The sequence below is a fragment of the Gopherus flavomarginatus genome, chromosome 6, assembly GCF_025201925.1.
Source record: "Gopherus flavomarginatus isolate rGopFla2 chromosome 6, rGopFla2.mat.asm, whole genome shotgun sequence".
NCBI lineage: Eukaryota > Metazoa > Chordata > Testudines > Testudinidae > Gopherus > Gopherus flavomarginatus.
The window spans coordinates 136,936,316-136,956,722 of record NC_066622.1 but is presented as its reverse complement, the minus strand read 5'-3'; the positions used below and the strand labels follow the sequence as shown (position 1 = coordinate 136,956,722).

General features: G+C 57.0%; 1 protein-coding gene across 7 annotated transcripts in view; it reads right to left on the bottom strand.

Annotated features, from left to right (window-relative positions):
• SEMA4G (semaphorin 4G) overlaps positions 1-20,407 on the bottom strand; it is an 80,465-nt gene that overhangs the window by 17,672 nt on the left and 42,386 nt on the right. For all 7 annotated transcript variants that reach the window (XM_050958011.1, XM_050958012.1, XM_050958015.1 and 4 more), the window contains exons 3-9: positions 14,204-14,352; positions 8,541-8,603; positions 8,336-8,434; positions 6,869-6,962; positions 6,208-6,321; positions 4,887-5,050; positions 2,717-2,886 (exon numbers count right to left, since the gene is read on the bottom strand). In XM_050958011.1, the coding sequence (XP_050813968.1) occupies positions 2,717-2,886; positions 4,887-5,050; positions 6,208-6,321; positions 6,869-6,962; positions 8,336-8,434; positions 8,541-8,603; positions 14,204-14,352 (853 nt within the window). The remainder of the gene's footprint in view (positions 1-2,716; positions 2,887-4,886; positions 5,051-6,207; positions 6,322-6,868; positions 6,963-8,335; positions 8,435-8,540; positions 8,604-14,203; positions 14,353-20,407) is intronic.

The window sequence follows — 20,407 nt, the reverse complement described above, 5'->3', positions numbered from 1 at the left end:
GGTCCAGATAGACTCAGACTCATAGATTCTAGGGTCAAAAGGGACCAATGTGATCATCTAGTCCGACCTCCTGCACAAAGATGTGCACAAGTGAAATACGCCCCGGCTCCTTGATAGCTCTGGTTCCTGCTAAACCTCCTCCTGTTTAACTGGGCTGCGTTTCCACCAGATAAGGTGGAGATAGGAAGCCTGCCAGAACTGTTCCACTCCCTCCCCTGCTCCGTGACATAACGCACGCAGCGACAATGAACCGTTCTGCGGGGAAGCCTTCGGACTCCGGGCTTCTCTGATGACACCAAGCTGGGAGGAGAGGTAGATACTCTGGAGGGTAGAGATAGGTCCAGAGTGACCTAGACAAATTGGAGGATTGGGCCAAAAGAAACATGATGAGGTTCAACAAGGACAAGTGCAGAGTCCTGCACTTAGGACGGAAGAATCCCATGCACTGCTACAGACTAGGGACCGAGTGGCTAGGCAGCAGTTCTGCAGAAAAGGACCTGGGGGTTACCGTGGATGAGAAGCTGGATATGAGTCAGCAGTGTGCCCTTGTTGCCAAGAAGGCTAACAGCATACTGGGCTGCATTAGCAGGAGCATGGCCAGCAGATCAAGGGAAGTGATTATTCCTCCTCTATTCAGCGCTGATGAGGCCACACCTGGAGTATTGCGTCCAGTTTTGGGCCCCCCACTGCAGACAGGATGTGGACAAATTGGAGAGAGTCCAGTGGAGGGCAACGAAAATGATTAGGGGGCTGGGGCACATGACTTATGAGGAGAGGCTGAGGGAACTGGGCTTGTTTAGTCTGCAGAAGAGAAGAGTGAGGAGGGATTTGATAGAAGCCTTCAACTACCTGAAAGGGGGTTCCAGAGAGGATGGAGCTCGGCTGTTCTCAGTGGTAGCAGATGACAGAACAAGGAGTAATGGTCTCAAGTTGCAGTGGGGGAGGTTTAGATTGGATATTAGGATAAACTATTTCACTAGGAGGGTGGTGAAGCACTGGAATGGGTTACCTAGGGAGGTGGTGGAATCTCCTTCCTTAGAGGTTTTTAAGGTCAGGCTTGACAAAGCCCTGGCTGGGATGATTTAGTCGGGGATTGGTCCTGCTTTGAGCAGGGGGTGGGACTAGATACCTCCTGAGGTCTCTTCCAACCTTGATATTCTGATTCTGTGCCCCACTGATCCCCACACAAATGAAGAATTGCAAACAGGGGCCCAAACATTCGTAACACCCGACACGTTTGGAATGGACGGCGAAAGCAGAAAGCTCCCCGTGGAGCAGGAGTGCCGAGGTTGGGAAATAATCCAGCAAATTAGGAAAAACACCACCTCTCTCCCTGCGGTCCCAGTAACCCGGGCTTTGTGCCTTCCTCCTTAGCTCCGGGCACTGGGTTTTCCCAGTGACACGTTTATACACTGTGTCTTGTTCGCACCGTTCCCAGGAACAAGTCAGCTGTGACACTAGGGCCATCAACAGCCCCGAGCCACCCCAGGCAACCGCATGATGCTCTCAGCTTCTCTCATGGTCCCTACAGGTACCGTTCCCGTGCTGCGGAGCGTGCCCAGATCTGCGCGCGCTAAGGTAGATCGTCACTTGAGAGTGGGGGAGGTGACACGCTTTGGGGGATCTGGCTATGTACAGCTCATGAAGTCTGGTTCACTGAGTGAAATTGCTGTATCAGTGAATGCCTCAATGGGGCGTGAGTCAGTCATCGGGGGCCCCTATCTCTATCACCACCCCCTGCTCCGGAAGAAGCAGCTGAACGAAGGGAGGAAGTTGTTAACCTTACTGTCTGTGCTGTGACAGGACAATGGTTATGCTAAAGAGGCTGCCTGAGCTGGGGGAACCAGAGCTCCCCAAGTGGCTGGCCAGGAGGAGGATTTGGAGCAGTGGAATTTCCCCAGGAAGGCGAAAACAAATCTTTAGACCCACACAGTGATGGAGAGGGGAAGGGCAGCCCAGAGCCCTTGAAAGGATGCTGATCCAAATTCTGCAGAGTGGGGGGGAAACTGAGGCAGCAGATGGCCTACGGGTGGTTTAGTGGGTTGTCTGGAGCTGCGTATATCCTGTGTGGTCTATAGGAAAGAGGGACTGGTCTGGGAATGCTGTTTTCACAGTCTGTGGCTGGGCACTGCGGCTCTCACGTTTCCGTGCTGGGGTGCAGGGCAGCCCAGAGAGCCCGAAGGCTCGAGCTCCAGGAAGGGGGTGCCAGGGCTGAGGCAGCTGGACCGCGGAGTCTCAGCTCTCAGAAGCGGGTGCTAGGAGGAGGATCTGCCTGCCCAGAAAGCCAGAGGCAGGACCTGGCTTGGCACAGATCAGGGAGCTGAAAGTACATGGACCCGGCCCGGCTGCCTGGCTGGCCAAGCAGGGTTGTGACGGGGGAACGGGTCAGATGCCGGCAGTGGACAAAGCACCGAGCCCACTGCCGAGGGCGAGTTTCTGGAAGAACCCGCGGTGGGAGAGGACCGGTTTGGGGACGGCTGGCGGGATGCAAAGGGGGAGGAGCTGTGACATGTCCATTAGGGGAATGGCCAGAACCAGCTGTTCCGACCAGGGGCAGGAGCCCCTGCAGCCTGGGGTCAGCCGTTCTCTCAGCTCTCGGGGTCGCCCGCAGGGGACCAGGGGACCCAGCTAAACTGCTCCAGCCCACGGCCCCCCTGCTCTGGGGACGAGCCTGTGGGCCCCGCGGGGAAAGCAGGCCAGGCAAGACCCTACTCACCACTGAGCCGACAAGGTGAACGTGGCGTAGAAGACGGTGCTGGGCCAGCTGCCCCCGTCCACGCTGTGCATGGCCTTGAGCACCTCGTAGTAGGGGATGTAGCAGACCAGCCGGGCCTTCATGAACGACGTCCATTTCCGCTGCAGGATCTTCTTCCCTCCCAGGTCGCTCTGCGAAGGGAAGAGGGCGAGGCTGTCGCCTGGGTTGCCCCATCACAGCCTCTGAGCCCCCCAGGACTGGGGTGTTTCCAAACCCCTCACCCCTGCAGCTACTCAGGGCCCCAGATGGGCCAGGGAAGGGGGGTCCCCAGATGTAAACCCCACTGCAGCTGGCTTTTTGATTGCAAACTGCTGGGGCAGGGCTTGTCCTTCTGTTGTGTCTGTACAGCTCCTAGCACCTCGGGGTCCTGGCCCATGCCTCAGGCTCCCAGAATAGCCACAAAACCAATCCTCATCTGCATGTTCATGGGCGGGACTACTCTGCATTGCCGGCAGCCACCCGATTTGGCTCGGGGCTGGCTGTGAGTTGAATCCGGCTCACGTTCACACCATCCTGCAGCAGACCCAGGAGGCTCTCTCAGGAGCCCCTTCTATGCCCTCCCTGGCCATCAAAGCCCCCTCACACCCTGCAGACGACTGCTAGTTCTACTGGGGAGTTGCCCTGTTGCACTGGGCACTGACGGGCACTGACGCGCACCATTCATGTGGAGGGAGTGGACTGAGTATCGAGATCCCCGAGGGGCAACCAACGGAGACCCAGCCACGTGCCTTCCTGCCCCCGATGTAAGTTGGGACTGAGGACAGGCCATGTCGTCCCCTCAACCTGCCTCACCCTGGTGTATTTAGCTCCTGTATGAAGTGTCCAGCACACCAGCCTCTCCCTTCTCCTGCTTCAAACCGCAGCGTCATGCCCGCTCCTGCCTGCCCTGGCCAGAGAGGACTTGGCCAGCTCCCACCCTCGCGTCACATCAGCCTTTGTGCCGGATGCAGCTGAGGAAGGCTAAACCCCTTTGTGTCCCACAGAGGCAGCCAGGCCCCAGGCCCGGTTCGTGCCAGTCCGGTGGTGGGAGCGGGACGCCGACACCGAGGGCTGGGGGCTCATAGACTTCAAGGCCAGAAGGGACCATCGTGATCATCTAGTCTGACCTCCTGCACGTTGCAGGCCACAGAACCTCACCCACCCACTCCTGTAATAGACCCCTGAGCTCTGGCTCAGCTACTGAAGTTCTCAAGCCATGGTTTAAAGACTTCAAGTGACAGAGAATCCACCATTTACTCTAGTTTATGACCCCTACCCCACGCTACAGAGGACAGCAAAAATAACCCAAAGTCTCTGCTTATCTGACCTGGGGGGAAATTCCTTCCTAATCCCAAATATGGCAATCAGATAGATCCTGAACGTGTGGACAAGACCCACCAGCCAGACACACGGGAAAGAGTTCTCAGTCACAACTCAGAGCCCTCCCCATCTTGTGTCCCATCACCGGCCATTGGAGATATCTGCTGCTAGCAGTCGCAGATGGGTCACGTGCCACTGTAGGCAGTCTCAACATAACATCCCCTTCATAAACTTATCAAGGTCAGTCGGGAAGCCAGTTAGGGTTTTTTGCCCCCACTGCTCCCCTTGGGAGGCTGTTCCAGAACTTCACTCCTCTGATGGTTACAAACCTTTGCCTAATGTCAAGCCAGTTTACAGCCATTTGTTCTTGCGCCCACACCGGCGCGTAACTAACTGATCTGGGGCTGCCCGCCTGTAGCTGTGGCTGGAGGTCTCCTCTCCAGAGATGTGGGCCCTGCAGAGGCCCAGCCAGAGCAGCACCAGGACCCCTGGGACGACAGCTTGCAAGAGGCATGGCGTGAAATAGACGCAGAGGGAGGTTGGTGGACAGGGGAGGAGGGAGGGCCATAAAAGCCGCCGTCGGTGACAACAGAAGCGAGGGGCAGCCCAGCCTGCATGCACCTGGGGAGGGGGTGCCCGGGTCCAACACTGGTCTGGCCAAGGTGCCAAGGGCGGCTGCGAATTCACCAGCACTCAGGGTGCTTCCCCTTGGGAGGGTGAAATCCCTCCTGGCCTAACGGCCGTACCCAGGGCCCATCATTCCACCAGCCTCCAGGCTTCCCTGGGAAGCTTTGCCCAGCTGCGTGCCCCAGCTCCGGTAGCGTCTCTTTACCTTGCACACCCGCGCCACCCTGGCCACCCTGGCCACCTGGCTCTTGTCGAAGGAGGCGCTCTCCTCCGCTGCCCGCTCCATGAAGAAGTAGTAGATCTTGTCATCGTCCCCCACTGGGCTGCGCACACTCTCCCGGACCAGCACAGAGGCCACGAACTCCGCATCTGCAAACAGGAGCGACGTCAGACGTGCCCCGCCGCTGGGCGGGTGGTGGATCTGATCAGCACCCAGCTCTGCCGCTGGCTGAGTCCCTTCCCTCTGGATGCCCCAGCTTCCTTCACTCGAAATAAGGATGGATGATACCGCTCACCCCTCTGCCTGCAGGGTTACTGCAGGGCCTGACAAGAGCTTTGAGATCCGTGCTGTGTCTCATCCCCCCCTGCCCAGCCCAGAGCACTCCAGCTGGCATCTGTGCCCACTGCTGGTCTGGTTAGCGAGCCCCCCAACTCTTAGTGATATAGGGCACCCCGCCCACCCAGACATGGCAAGACATTCAGGGTGCCCTGTCACCGGAGTGACCTAAATTCCCAGCGGCAGGTTCTCGCCAGGGTGGGCAGCGGGACAGGCTGACACTTAACATGGGGCCAGTGTGTGAAAAGGTTTGGAGAGTGATCACCGCCAGGACACCCCCAGAAAGAGGCGGGGGGCAAAGACTGAAGGGACATACAAGAGAAGGAGGAAGGGTTAGGGTTAGGGCTCAGCCATATGAACAAAGGAGAGCTGCCCACTCCATGGCCAGCGTCACGCCCTCCCAGGGAAGGGGCACGTAGGCGGTTTGCTAGGATCAGTGCCAAGGCTCCGAGGAGTGCATCATGCGACGGGTGCCCGCTACGCCCTGCTCTCCGCTAACGGAGAAGGCTCCGGCTTCCGCCCTCTCCATGGCAAAGGGGAAAGCGTGGCATAAAGAGCAGAAACGCCCTTTCGGCTGCCTTTGGCTGACCACGTTTGTGCCAATACTTTGCAGCCCCACCGAGCCATGTGCATCTCTGCCCCACTGCCAGGCCTGCCAAGGGCCGCCCGCCTGCCGATCTGGAGGTGGGCAAGGCACCCACCCCCAGAGCACACTGCATTGTGCCACACGCCAGATGGGCAGTGAGGAGATGCCGGGCTGTGGATGAAATGTACAGCCAAGATTCTGACCTCAGGATGCCCTTCAGACCCCGGGTGTCAACTCAGAAGAGTCTATTCCGCCCGTTTAAATGTCCCCTGGGCGTTATTCTGCCCGAGGACGGCAGGGTTGGGCCCGGAGGGGGTGAAGCTGCACTCAGAGCTGGCAAAGGAGGGGGAGAGTCATGTCTCTCCTGGGGCCGCTGGACCTTACCGTTTAGCCAGTGCATGGGGGACTCTTCCGTCTTCAGGGGCCGCTGCTGCAGGTTGCGCCTGATGTCGGGCAGGCTGCGGAACTCGTACCGCGTGGCCGTGTACAACCCGCCGTCTAAGATCGGGGCAGAAGGACGGGTCAGGGTCCTCCTGTTGTTAACCCACCTGTGGCCCAACCCGCATCCCACTCACTTAGCCCCAGGGCCGGGGGAGGAGTGGGGGAAAAGGGGAAGCCACATGGCCAGGCTGGACCCACTTTAGGGACTGCTATGTAACGTGGGGCTGTGCTGAGCAGCCCAGGGCTGGCGCTGCCCGTGGACACTGCTCCCCAGCCCTGATCGCAGAGACCCTGTCGGAAGGTGCGGGGGATTTCTCCTTCATGCAGCTCCACCACGGCAGGCAGCGTAGGGCTCGGGCACTGTTCGGGTTAGAAGGGAACTGGCCCGCCGTGGGGCAGGTGGCTGTTGTGGGAAGGTGACTGGCTGTGAAAGGAGAGGTAGGGGAGGCTGGCTCTAGCCCCTGAGGGGTGGGGGCAGAGGGACATGGGGAAAACCTTCCTGGGCTGCTCCAACTCGCCCAGCAACAGCCCAGAGCCAGATCAAGCCGCGACCTCCCCAGGGAACTCCAGGCGAACGGCCCCGTCGGCCTCCGGACCCACCTACCTACGATGAGGCCAGTGTAGCCGCGGGTGGGGTCGTACGGACACTTCTCCTTGCCCTCCTCCAAGTGGGGCGGCAGCGTGAACCTGTCGGCATCCTGCAGAGAGAGGGGAGTGAGGGGGTGAGGAGCTGCTGGGCTGGGCAGGATGGCATGAAACCAGCACCCACAGCTCCAGGGGCCACAGACCAGGGACAGCAGTGGCAGCTGCTAGGTGAGGCTCCCCAGGCCATGAGCTGGCAGCACCCCCCTCCAGGGGCAGACAATCAGAGCAATGTCCTGGGATGTGGGCACTGCCTGATCAGGGAAGTGGGCAGAGACCACCGCCCCCATGCAAATCACCGAGCCCCCAAATGGTTATGGCCGTCAGCTGCTGCCCAACCCGGGCTGGACAGGAGCTGGCAGCCTGAGGATGCAGAGCTCCAGCGCCCATTAGCTCATCCCCCAGGCCACACGCTAGAGCCACCATCCCCACCCACCCTGCCAGTCAGGGCGTGCTGTGCTGTCACTGCTGGAAGCCAGCCCACCGGGACGTGCCATCATTACCAGCGGTCTGGGGAACATGGTGGAGTCTGGAGGTTCCCGGGGCTCGGCTCTTCCAACCAGACGGCTAAACTAGCTAACTAACGGACCAAGCGGCTACTGGACAGGCACGGTCAGAAGCAACTGAAAACAGGGTCTTATAATGGGAAGTGTCAGGCAACCTTCCCCCAGCCCTGCCTATTTTTATATATTTGAGAGCCCTGCCACGCCCGTGGCCACAACGTCTGACATCAGCGAAGGGACCTTCAGCTGAGACCCCACACACTGGTTTAAAATGTGCCCTCTCCTGGGTATCAAAGACCGGAGGTGACTACGGTGAAGAACAGAAAGCCCAGAATGGACTTTTTCACTCCCTACCCTGGGCGGGGCAGCCTGAGGTAGAGGCCAAGATCCAGCCACATTCCTTGCAAGCCACGTTTAATTCGTGACTGTCACGCAGCGGGGCCTGGGCTGGGAGATTTGGGTTGCAGACGCTCAAACAAAGACACTGATGTCCCCGGATTTCTTTTTTCCCCCTTACGTTTCCTGAAAACGGTTCCGCTCATCTTCCCGTTTCTAAAATAGCCACGAGTCGGGGCCTTGAACCAATCCAACTAGCTCCCCTGAGAAGAAAAACTCAACCAGCCACAAAATGACAGGCCCGTAACCCTTCCAAACACGGGCTGGGTGGAGAGCTCCCTGCTGGCTAACAATGCCCCGCGTCCCCCGCTGAGTGATCCATGGATCAACCATGCGGACTCTCTTCTGCTGGTGGCAACTTGTTGCCAGGAAGATACTGGCAGCCAGGAGGGAAAGCAGCGAGGAGCGACAGAAGCCTGAGACAGGGCTGGAAGTACGGAGTGATGAACAAAGATGGAGGGAACATCCAACACCCAGCCGAGGTCTCCCTCCTCGTGAATTCCGCCCCCGGCCCCCGTGCTCGCACTCACGATGGCCGCGCACAGCGGGTGGAAGGCGTAGGTGCCGCAGGCATACAGGTGGGTGTCATTCAGCCTCTGCACGAGCCGGATGTGGTTGAAGCACTCGGTCTGCAGAGAGGAAGAAAGAGCATCACACGGGGGCCTGACTCCAGCGCTCGGAGGCCCCCCGCCCCCTCAACCCCCCCCGCACGTGCAGAGACCCGGCCACAAATACCTTGTTGTTCTTGCCCTTCTGGAGGCAGTCGATCTGCTTCTCCAGAGACGCCTCCCACCGGATCTGTGAAGGGAAAAGGGGTTGTTACTCACTGGCGCCTCCCGGCTGTGGAGACGATAGCTGCCCCGCGACGCCCCGGAGAGATGTCATTGAAGCTCCTAAAGAGCCGGCTCGGCTGGTAAACGCTAATGGCACAGGAACAGCCCCATGCCTGGGTCCATTTGCTTTCCACGTTTCTTGACTGGCTGCTATTAATCCCAGGCGAGGGCCTGCTGAGCAGCAGCAGCACCCAGCTCAGCTGGACAATGCCTCTCACAGACTGGGGTTTTAGTGCTTTGAGTTCCCCGCCCAAAGCACAGGGGCAGATGGTCCAGACTGACGAGTTCACTTGGTCCCACTTAGAGAATCGCAGGACTGGACGGGACCTCGAGGGATCATCGTGTCCAGGCCCTTGCACTGAGACAGGACTAAGTATTAGCTAGACCAGGGGCAGGCAACTTGCGGCACGCGAGCTGATTTTCAGTGCCTCTCACACTGCCCGGGTCCTGGCCACCGGTCCAGGGGGGCTCTGCATTTTAATTTAATTTGAAATGAAGCTTCTTAAACATTTTAAAAACCTTATTTACTTTACATACAACAATAGTTTAGTTCTATATTATAGACTTATAGAAAAAGACTTTCCAAAAACGTCAGAATGCATTACTGGCACGCGAAACTTTAAATTAGAGTGAATAAATGAAGACTTGGCACAGCACTTCTGAAAGGTTGCTGACCCCTGAGCTAGACCATCCCTGACAGGTGTTTGTCCAACCTGCTCTTAAAAATCTCCAATGATGGAGATTCCACAACCTCCCTGGGCAATTTATTCCAGTGCTCAACCACCCTGAGAGTTAGGAAGCTTTTCTTAAAATCCAACCTAAACTGCCCTTGATGCAATTTAAGCCCCTTGCTTCTTGCCCTATCCTCAGAGGTTAACGAGAACAATTTTTCTCCCTCCTCCTTATAACAACCTTTTATGTACCCAAAAACTGTTCTCATGTCCCCTCTCAGTCTTCTCTTCTCCAGACTAAACAAACCCAATTCTTTCAATCTTCCCTCATGGGTCATGTTTTCTAGACTTTTAATCATAATGCTCTTCTCTGGACTTTCTCCAGTTTGTCCACATCCTTCCTGAAATGTGGTACCCAGAACTGGACACAATACTCCAGTTGAGGCTCAAACAGCGCAGGGTAGAGCGGAACAATTACTTCTCATGTCTTGCTTACAACACTCCTGCTAATACATCCCAGATCGATGTCTGCCTTTGCAACAGCGTTACACTGTTCACTCATATTTAGCTTATGATCCACTATGACTCCCAGATCCCTTTCCACAGTACTGCTTCCTAGGCCATCGTTTCCCATTCTGTACGTGTGCAACGGATTGTTCCTTCCTAAGTGGAGCACTTTGCATTTCTCCCTATTGAATTTCATCCTATTTACTTCAGACCATTTCTCCAGTTTGTCCGGATCAGTTTGGATTTTAATCCTATCCTCCGAAGCACTTGCAACCCCTCCCAGCTTGGTATCGTCCACACACTGTATGAATGGACACTCTGCGCCGTTATCTAAATCAATGATGACGACATTGAACAGAACCGGAAGGAGCTTAAACCACCAGCTAATGCCCTGGAGAATCCACCCCACGAGGGGGCACTGCCCACCCATATGAAGCCGTAGTACCCAAACCCACCACCTCCTGGGCCAGACAGGGACAGGGAGGGAAGGGCTCCGCAGTGCCGAATTCTCCGCTGGCGAAGGATCCTTGCGTCAATACCTGAAGCTGCTCTCCCCCGCCCTCAAGCTTTGAGTGACGTAGGGCCTGAAGGGGCTGCGACTGGCACCTTAGACCCTCTCTCCGCTGCCCCGGGAGACCCACTTAATGTCGCCATGCAATCGGGGTCACAATCCTTCTTGTCTGCTGCCTGGGCTCCGTCCTACCTATTTCAAAGCTCCCTGAGGCAGGGGACAGTCCCTCTGTCTGTGCAGTACCTGGCACACCGGGGCCTCGCCGTGCCACCGTAATACACATAATAAAACCATTGCACAACTGGGACGCTGCTGCCGTCGTGACAAAAGCCCAGGGGTCCCCTCATGGGAAAGGCTCAGAGAGACAGGGACGGGAAGCAAAAATGCCCCTCCACCACCCGGCGACACCGTCCTGCCCATGCAGTGGGGCTGGCAGAGACAGCATTGCTGTCAGTGAGACCTCCGGATGGACTGGCCCCTCGCGGGGGAGAACAGCTCCGCGGAGGCTGGCACAGAGACAACATTCATCACCAGCCTATTTGTCAGGCTGCGAAATTGCATCCGCTGTGCCTGTCAGCCGGGAGGATCTTAAAATCGGGACACAAAAGACTGTGTGTCCCCAGGACAACAGGATCTGGAAGGACTTAATGGCTGGAAAACCTTAACTCTACTCTGCAATGGTCTGATCTCCCAACAGCCTGCGGGCGCGTGTCCTTAGCTGCCGGTTACTGCCTGTCCTGCATGCCCATTCTGACAGCGTCCCTCATCAGAGCATCTGGGCTGGCACTGCAGAAGACCCTAGGCAGAGAGGAGTGGGATAGGATGTGCCAGCCCAGTTCATCCCATCGAGCCAGCACCCTGGGGGGTTCCAGTTGTCCCAGGCACCCAGCAGTGGCTGCGGAGTTGGAGGGAAGGGAGACAGGGGCGCTTGGCAGGTGCCAAATTCCTGCAGGAGGAGGTGGCCGGGGGATCCGGGGAGGGGGGTGTCCCAGCATTGGGGGGGGAAGGACTTTAGTGGCAGCATTTGGGATGGGCTGGCAGGGGAGGGGAGAAGCAGGAGCACCCGCGAGTGGGTTACAGAGGTCACAGCTTGGGGGAGGGTGCTGGCGTTTGGGGCAGCGAGGAAGGGGACACTGGACTGAAGGGCGTGAGACAGACAGGCAGAGAAGAACCCGGAACGAGGTGAGGCCTCCAGCTTTGGGGAGACACTGAACTGGCCATAGGGCGGCGCAGGGGAGCTAGCAGCTGGAGGCTGCATGGACTTCAATGGAGCGTGTTTGCAATGGCAGCCCAGAAGCATGGCATGGGGGGGCAGTGGGCCTGGGGGTTAAAGGTCACATCTGGGGAGGAGCTGGGTGCCAGATGTGTTTGACCACGTGGGGTTTGGGGTAAGGGGTTCTGCGAGACGGGCACGGATGCTGCTGGCTGGGGGCACTGCCCGCGGCTCAGATGAAGGCAAAGGGCTCTTCCGCTGCGCAGCGAACCAGTGCTCCACGATCCCCGTCCGCCTCAGCCGTAAGAAGCCGCCGGGGAGGATGAACAGCCGGCAGTGGGGCTAGCGGAGAGCCTGGCAAGGCAGCGCAGCTCGCAGGGCTTCCTCCACGCGGCCGCGCTGGGGTTGGGGAACAGCAGAGTCCACAAGGGAGGGCTGGCGGCTGAGGACACCCCGCCCCCAGTCCCCCCTGGGGCAAACAGCCTGGTCTTTGGCCTACTCCACTTTCCTAGGCTCCCTGCTGGGTGTGGGAGAACAGCCTGGGCTCTGCAGCAGGTTACCGGGGGGCCCCTTCTTGCCTTAATGCCTGTGACCTCAGACCGTGCTGGGCTTTACAGCACCATGGGTTTGGTTGGGTTTCAGCTGCTGGGTGCCAGGGCCAGGGTGGGATTTGCAGGACGGGTGTTCTCCCAAGCCCGGCTTGCTCAGCGGACAGCAGCCGGCATTGCCGGGGGGCCTGGCATGCACCCCAAAGGAAGGAGGTAAAGCAGCTGAGACTCTGAGGGAGAAGCACTTGGGGGCGTCAGCTGGGAGGATAGATGGACCAACCCCAACACGCAGGAGCGCTGCAAGTCAAGGCTCCAGTGCAGCTACTGGTACCCGAAATGGCCCTGTATGCCGTGAGGTGATGGACCGGCCCCACGTGGGCACAGGAGCAGCAAACTGCACCCTGCTCAGGCAGAGGGGGATGCTGGGGGCAAACTCACTTGGTACCAAGAACTAGCTTGGCTTAGGTAGACAACTGAGAGATGACGGAGCCTGGTTGTTGACACTAATGACTGGAATCACAGCAGCGCCAGCCAAGATCTGGGCCCCCGGGTGCAAGGTGCTGTACATAACAAGAGAAGGTCCCTGCCCTGTCCTGAAGAGCTTACCATAGACACAGCCAGGCAAACAAGGGAAGGATTACTAGCCCCATTTTGCAGATGGGAAACTGAGGCACAGAAGTGACTTGCCCAAGGTCACATGGGGATCCTGAGGCACAGCTGGGAAACGAACCTCAATCTCCTGGGTCCCAGTCCTGTGCTTTAGCTGCATGCCCATCCACCCTTCCTCTCTCATGGACCTGAGAGTCAATTTTGCCTGCTCTGCCAAGGAACATCCCCCCTTCGGCTGCCTGGCCCTGGGGGTGCGAGTGGAGCAGCATGCACTGCTGCTGCTGTGCCTATAGAGGGCGTCCCCTCTGCGGCTGTCAGCCTCGAGCTGTCCACTAGCATGCAAAGCTCTTGTTCCTGCCCCAGAGAGAGGGCAGGTGCTGTGAGCAACGGTCGTCACCCCAATCATCTGGGCAGCAACACAGGGCGCTTTGGGAACCGCTAGGGGAACCTGGCCCATTTCTCCCCTTTAAGTCCAGGCTTCAGAAACAGACAGTATGCGCCCGGTTCGCTGTGCTGCCAGGCTGGGAACTCTCTGACGAACAGCTGTTTTCCCCCCTCAAAAAAAGCCATTTATCGAAACCGAAACTGTTTACGAAACTAGGTCAGGATCAATGAAACACCATACATGGAACCCCTTGGTCAAAGAGGCCAGACACTGTCGCACCGGAACGTTTCCAATTGTTGTCAAAATTACTTTGAGTTCAGAAATGTCTGTAAATTTACACACACAAAAAAGGGAGGAGGGAGGCGAAAAGGGTCAAAACGTTACATTTGGACTGACGTGGACAGTGGATCTTTGGTTCTTGAACATTTTTGACATTTTGACTTTTTTTCCACAATCTGGGACAGGAGCATTTTTCATACTGTTGAAAATCCTCCTGGGATTAGAAAACCATCTCTCACCCAGCCCTAACGAGCATCCAGCTGGAGCTGTTGATTGCCCTCCAGAATCTCAGCTTGTATTACAAACTAAGAAGTCGTTAGCTTCCTCCTGAGGAAGACAATCTCGAAAACATGACAAGTGTCACTGAGGCAGAGAGCCTGGGGCAATCGCAAGAAGAGGTGAAAACTGCCTCCTTCAGCTCTGCCAGGGGTTAGCTCAGACACCCAGGACACCAACTCAAACATCAGCCTGGTTAAATCTGTCACTGCTTGTGGGAGAAAGCAGAGGGGAGGTCACTGATCCGCACATTCTCCTGGGAGCCAGGCTTCATTTTGGGGGGACACATGGGTGGAGCCTATTTTTGTGGGTGGGGTTTATTTTTGTGGGTGGAGCTTAGAAGAGTACCACCACCTTGCCCTCCCCCCGCACTAATCTGACCCCTATATGTCATTAAAAAAAAAAAGCAGGTAGGAGCCAAGGCCAAGATTTCAAGTGACCAGTGACTTGGTTTTGCCCAGCTGCAGACGCCTGACACTCAGCACCCAAAGCGATCAACTGGCCATTCAGGAACCTCAGCCAGAACTGCTGCAAAGAGAGCCAAGCCCAGATGGGGTGTTGCTCACCTCCCTCTGGGAGCCGTCGGCAATGTTGCTGGAGTTTAAGGAGAATATGGCCCCTCGCGCTCCCACGTAGAGGATCCCCTTCTCATCCTCCAGCAGCAGGGTGGTGTAGTTCAGGGCGCGGCTGCTGAAGTGCCGGACATTGGATAACTCTGTGGGGGGAGAAGCACAGGGCAGTGTTAGAACAGGACACTTGGGGAGTTGGCTCAGCTCATCTAGGGTGAAATTTGCCCCTACAAGAAGGCCTAGGTCCCACTTCAGCCCAGAGGGATCTAGGTCTCTGGGACTAGCCCCCAAAGGGGTGAACTGCATCTCTAATGCACCTGCATGAGACAGGAGCGGGGATAACTTCACTGGCATTAGCAAGGAAATCCACTCCTCGCATCCGCAGATCTATTTGAGTGGACGTTTTCCCAGGCCCATGCCAGAGGTTCCTGGGTGCTACTGTGAGATTTCAAAGGGGAGAGAAGGATTCAGGATTTGGCCGTGCACAACAGGGAGACCCTTGCACCTCCAGAAGGGGATGGAGCTGGGGATCTGGTGGCTGCCCAGAACTAAACTGCACTGGAATTGTCATTCCTGTAGACAGGCAAAGCAGACCAGGAGCTGCGGACAGCGGTCAGCATCAGGACGCGTAGGCAGCAGCGTGGGTTTGGGAGCCATCTCCCAGACTCACACAAAGGCAGGGCTGGAAGGGACCCTGAGAGATCCCCCAGCTGATCTCCACGGACAGGGTGGGAAAAGGAAACCAAATGTCTGGATGAGTCCAGGCAGAGGAACCGATGCCCTTCTGTAGCCGCGCCGGGGCACACGCAGGCAGATGTGATTGCTGCTGCCGGGCTGCATTTATTAGGAGCTGAAGGACAAGGCTGCTTCCCCGGAGCCAGCTTTGGAGGCCGCGAGCCGCACACCAGCTGTCCATGCTGGTCCCTTTGATGCAGCACTTGCTCTTTGTAAGGCTGCTGTATGAGGTCCCCCAGCTCCAGGGAACCCCGCTCTCTCACCTCTCTCTAAGCGCTGCATGTACCAGGCACTCAGCTGTCACTCCCCTGGCCTGCACAGCTTGTATCTGGACCTTTGCCTGGGCTCAAGAGAGTCCATAAGAAACGTGAATCTGTGCTTTATGGCCAGACGGGAACAGCAAACTCCTGCAGCTGTGGAGTTGGGTGGGGAAGGTGCTGGTGCAGGGGACGCAGGCTCCCCCCCAGACTTTGCCCAACAGACTGCACGGTGACACAGAGCTGCTGCTCCTCTATCCCGGAGGTGGGGGTCGGTGGAGAGGTGGGTCCCAATATGCAGTGAAGGCCTGAGGTCAGGGAGAGAGGGAGAGCCATGCAGGGAGCAGGCCCTGCTGGGTAAAAAGCCCCAGCTTGGAGGACCACTGAGGAGTCGTGTGGCTGGAGGGAAGGCAAGGCAGGCTGCAGATCAGGCTGTAAGCCAGGGGAAGCCCTGAAAAATGACTAGGGAGACTTTGGAGCCTAGAGGGAAACTGAGGCAGCAGATGGGCCCACAGCGAGCCCAAGCGAGTCCCTGCTCAGAACATATCCCTTGCCCCCTGGCTTTAGTGCATTACAGGACCTCCCTACGTCGGTTTGCACCAAGTGCCCACATGGGGGAGGGGATCCTGGCGGGGAGGAGGCACCTTTCCAAGCGGCACCAGCTGGCAGGGCTGCCCATGACCATGGTACGTTCAGTTCTCCTTAGGGCTGCCAGCCTGGCTCACGCCCAGGGGCAGGGAGAGACAGGCAGATGGACGGGAAGTGGGGGCTGGCAGGCGGCTTGCTGCTTCCCTTGGGGGGCCAAGGCCGGCTGGGATTTCGTAAGCAGAAGTGGGAAAGCCTCCTCTGGCTGCCGGGCCACGGCGGGGGAAGCGACTGTGACACAAACACCGCAGGGAGACGGAGCTCTGCACCGCCGGCCTGGTGTACAGCCACAGGAGCCGTACGGCTGTAACAGTCGGTGTAACTACACCCGGAGTGCTTTAACAACAGCGTTATCGCTGTTCCCACGCAGGAGAGGGGATAAACTAGGCCCGTATGAGGCACTGGTTTAACTAACTTTAAAGCTGGTTAGTTCCGCGGCCGCCAGCCCGATGCAATAGAGGCGATTGAGTTCGGCTGAGCCTCCCTGACCTGCCTGAAATGGTCGCCACACAGGCGGTTGCACTGGGCTAGCAATATGAATGTTTGTGTCTGTTAATTAAACTGGCGCCTCTTCGGTCCGGGGACAAGGCCTCAGTGTGATTTCCAGGGCTTTCCCAACACCTCCCCGCTCATGAGCTGGAGACGGATCCAGCTAGAGTCTGCAATATCGTGCAGGTTTTAAGCCAGGAGACTGGGCCTGGTGGGCCCGAAAAGGGGCCCGTTTCCAGTCAGACGGTGGCTCGGGAATCCCTACACCTTGCTGCGGCGAGCCGGGCCGATCTGTTGTATTTCACAGCAGAGCGAGACGCAGGAAGCACATGCTGCTGGGCAAAGCAGTGAATGTTTTCCTGTGACATTTCACACGCGTGCGGTCACTAGGTTCACAGCACGGCGGGAAAAATTAAAACAAAAGCCAATGGCCTAGGAAGGGATTTAGTGTAGTGGTGAAGGACTAACTGCCGGGAACGCCCAGCTCCTTATCTTGGCTCTGCCACAGCTCCCCTCTGCAGCCTTTGCCAAGTCACCTTCTCTTTGCCCTGGTTTACGAAGAGGAACCGTGGGGTCCTTACCCAGCCCAGGAAAGGGGCTGGGCCAGAGCCGGCTGGAAACCCGTTCACTGAACAACTTAAAAACTGTCTCCATTTGGAAGTGTTTGAATGAGCCAATTTTAAGTTTTGTGGGTGACATTTATCCACTTCCCGCCCCCCAAATTACTGAAAACATCCTCCCAAACATTCCATCTCCATTGACCAAAGCCCTGGTTTGGGGGAAACAAACACTGTCATACAAATGTGACACCATTTATTTATTTTATTTTATTTTGCCAATTTTGTTCTTAAAAAGGTGGATCTTTTTTCCCACCCTAAAAAAGCCCCTTTTCATTTGAAGAACCTGAAAGCAGCCCCAGGGGTGAAGATTAGCCAGTGTTTGTAAAGCACTTTGAATGTGCACACCAAGTATTGTTATTTAAACAGCTCAGCTAACAAGCGAAGAGGACAAACGAAATAATTGAGGGGGAAGGTCTTGTGGAAAGTGAAAGGCCCTAATTGCTTTCAGTCTCCTGTTGGAAAGTTTTCTCCACTAATTAAAATCCCTCTTTAGATTCAGGAGCCATTAGTGTCTGGGTCCTGCTACAACAAATCACACTTATGACACCGGTGTCCTTCCACTGCTGGAAGGAGAAGAAATGTGTCCCCGGAGAGCCCGCCTGAGGGCTGTGTACAGAGCACGGCTGGAATTCATCAAGGAATAGTGTTGTCTAGGAGTTAGAGAGCCAGACACAAAAGGAAGGACACACGGAAACCTGACTGCGGCTGTAGGGAAAAGAGCCAAACCTTTCCAGCCACCCCTTAAAGCACCGGCAGTGCCATCTCCCCACAGGTACCCAGAGGCTTGTGTCTTGTTTCTGGGGCTAATGCACACAGGAGCAGCGATTCGAAACTGAAGGGACAAAGGATGAGGGGCTCCCAGGGCCCAGGCCCATGCCAGAAGGAGCTTTCCAAGGGGTTAGTAAGTTGCTAGGGGTGAAAGCGGGGCTCAGCCTCTGTGGCCCACCCAACACATCGCCCCCCCTGCTGCGGCTGCTTGCCAGGGGCACAATCGAGCCCAACAGCGGGCAGGGGCACTCCCTGCACGGTGACTGGGCAACGCTCATTTCACACAGGCCCCCGAGGAGCCATCGCGTGGGAACAGCATCCGGGCCCGATCCCGAGGGGCCTGCAGAAAGCAGGTAACTACCCAAAAGCCCTGGGCCACCTTAGCACCATGGGGTCCTGCTCCCTAATAACCACACACTAAACAAACGGCAGAGCAAGGAACAAGGATCCATCCCCAGCGCTGCCTCGGACTCACTGTGTGGCTTTAAACGAGTCACTTAACCTCTCTGTGTGTCAATGCAGATAATGCTAGACAGAGATGTGAGCGTGTCCCCATTCTACAGGAAAAGCCAGCAATGGTTGTGAGGGGGTTTGGGATTCTTCAGCTCTGTCACTAGGCTGCTGGGTGACCTTGCCTCAGTGTCCCCATCTGTAAAATTGGGATAATAATACCACCCTCCTTTGCAAAGCATGCTGAGAGCTGCTGCTGAAGATTGCTAGGAACACCAGATATTACTATTTTGCACACGTAATATTGATCGTACAGTCCTGCCCAGCTGCCCCACTCAGGATCGGGGGCCCACTGTGCACGATGCTGTGCATACACTGAGGTAGACAAAGTCCCTTCCAAAAAAAGCTTCCAGTCCCCGAAATGACTGGCCTGACCGACTGCACACGCAATCACTGTGACAGTGTGTACAACTGAGGTGCACAATTGCCTGCCCAAACGACCTGGAATCCACACAGGCAAGGTATTTGCATAGCTGAACTTTTATGAACCGGCCTGTGCAGAGTAAATAAAGGAAACTCACCCCCCTGCCCCAGCAAGCAAAGCACAAACCATCTGATTTTGACCTCCAGGGTGCTGGAACCCTAGCCAAGGGGAGTGAGAACAGATGGCATGCACCTGCCTTTGAAATGCCGTTGCTGTTTCAGTAATGCACAACAGCAGACTGACTCTCCAAAGCAGTCAGGAAACAAACAAGACGTTCTAGGCTCCGGCCGCGAGGAGGGAAGGAAGGTAACTTAGGCCAAGAGCTGCAATTAAGCAGGTGACATCACAATCGACAGGACTCCGGTTGCCATCTGCTGCGACGTGGGAATCAGGCACTTGCAAGCAGTCACCACATGCGCATTCTGCGCTGGTTTTCGGAGCCAGCGACCTCACGCAGCACCAGGCAACCGCATTCTCTCCCCAAAGGTCCCTGGAGTGCTATACATTGCAAACCCCACTGGAAAGCTGGCGTCTGACTGTTCCTGGCTGGATCTGAGGTCAGGCTTACATGGCACAGGGAAGGGACCCAAAGGCCCACATGGCAGCCACTCACCCTGCTTTTGAGGGCGTCTTTTGATTGCCTTGCCAAGATGCTCCGGAGTGTGCTTCTGCTCCGAGGGAATGACTGGGGAGGGAACCCAGTTCTACGCAGCTTCCCACCCAGTGGATGTGACAACGGCCCAGAGCCAGAGGTCTCCTCTCCAGCAGCCGCCCAGGTAAAGCACCGGGAGTTCTGCCGGAGTATGGCCAGAGGAACAGGGCAGAAGGACCTGCTGCCAATGCCTTAGAAACTGTCACATTACCATGTCCACCTGGAGTGATTATTCTCTTCTAACGCGGAAGGTCCCCAGCCAGCCTGACAACATCCAGGTTCCGGCCTGATGGAAGGACGCCAGCTGCTGGCAACATGGGGCCGCTCCGGATGGAGATCTTCGCACGTGCTTCCTGCGCTCGCAGCCTGGGTTGGGTTGGCTGGATTTGCCTGGAAGCTGGGACCACACAGATTGTCTCTCAGCTAGTTACGGGATCAGGGACGGGGGGGAGCTGGGGGAGGATGAAGACTTATCCCGGTGTGAAACCAACCAGGGCGGGGAGTTCTCTCCTTCCAGGTCCCAACATGCAGGTGTCTGCCTGGATCTACTGCTCAGCAACAGGGGAGGGGGAAGACAGAGCAGTAGGGGCTGGGGGATTCCAGGTATCTTTCACCAGCATTCAGAAAAGCCCCTTCCCCCCATTTGGGGACTTTTAGTATGAAAGCGAGCTAGGAGGGGGCGCTGGCCAGACACATTATCACTGATCTCCCCTCTCCCCAAGCTAAGGGGGCCCAGGCCCATGGGGGGGCCAGAGCCCAGAACTCCCAACCACAGGTTTCTCGCCCCACCCCACGCCCAAGCTGTGACACCTGCCCGTTTTGTGTTACTTCAGTCCCACAGCCCACTCTGTAACCAGCCAGCTCTGCTCCAAGGACTCCGAGCTGGACGAGCCCCCTCCACTCCCTGATTCTGTCTTCCCTGCCCGGGGCCCTGCAGTATAAGATTCTGGGATCAGACAGCAGGATACATGTGCTGGCACAAAGGCCTGGGAACGGGCGGGACAGATGCCGTTTGCACGTGTGGGTGGAGAGCAGAAATCGCTCGCATCATAAATTCCCCAGCAGCCGTCCCTATGCTGGGGCGCCAGCTGCCTGGAGCCC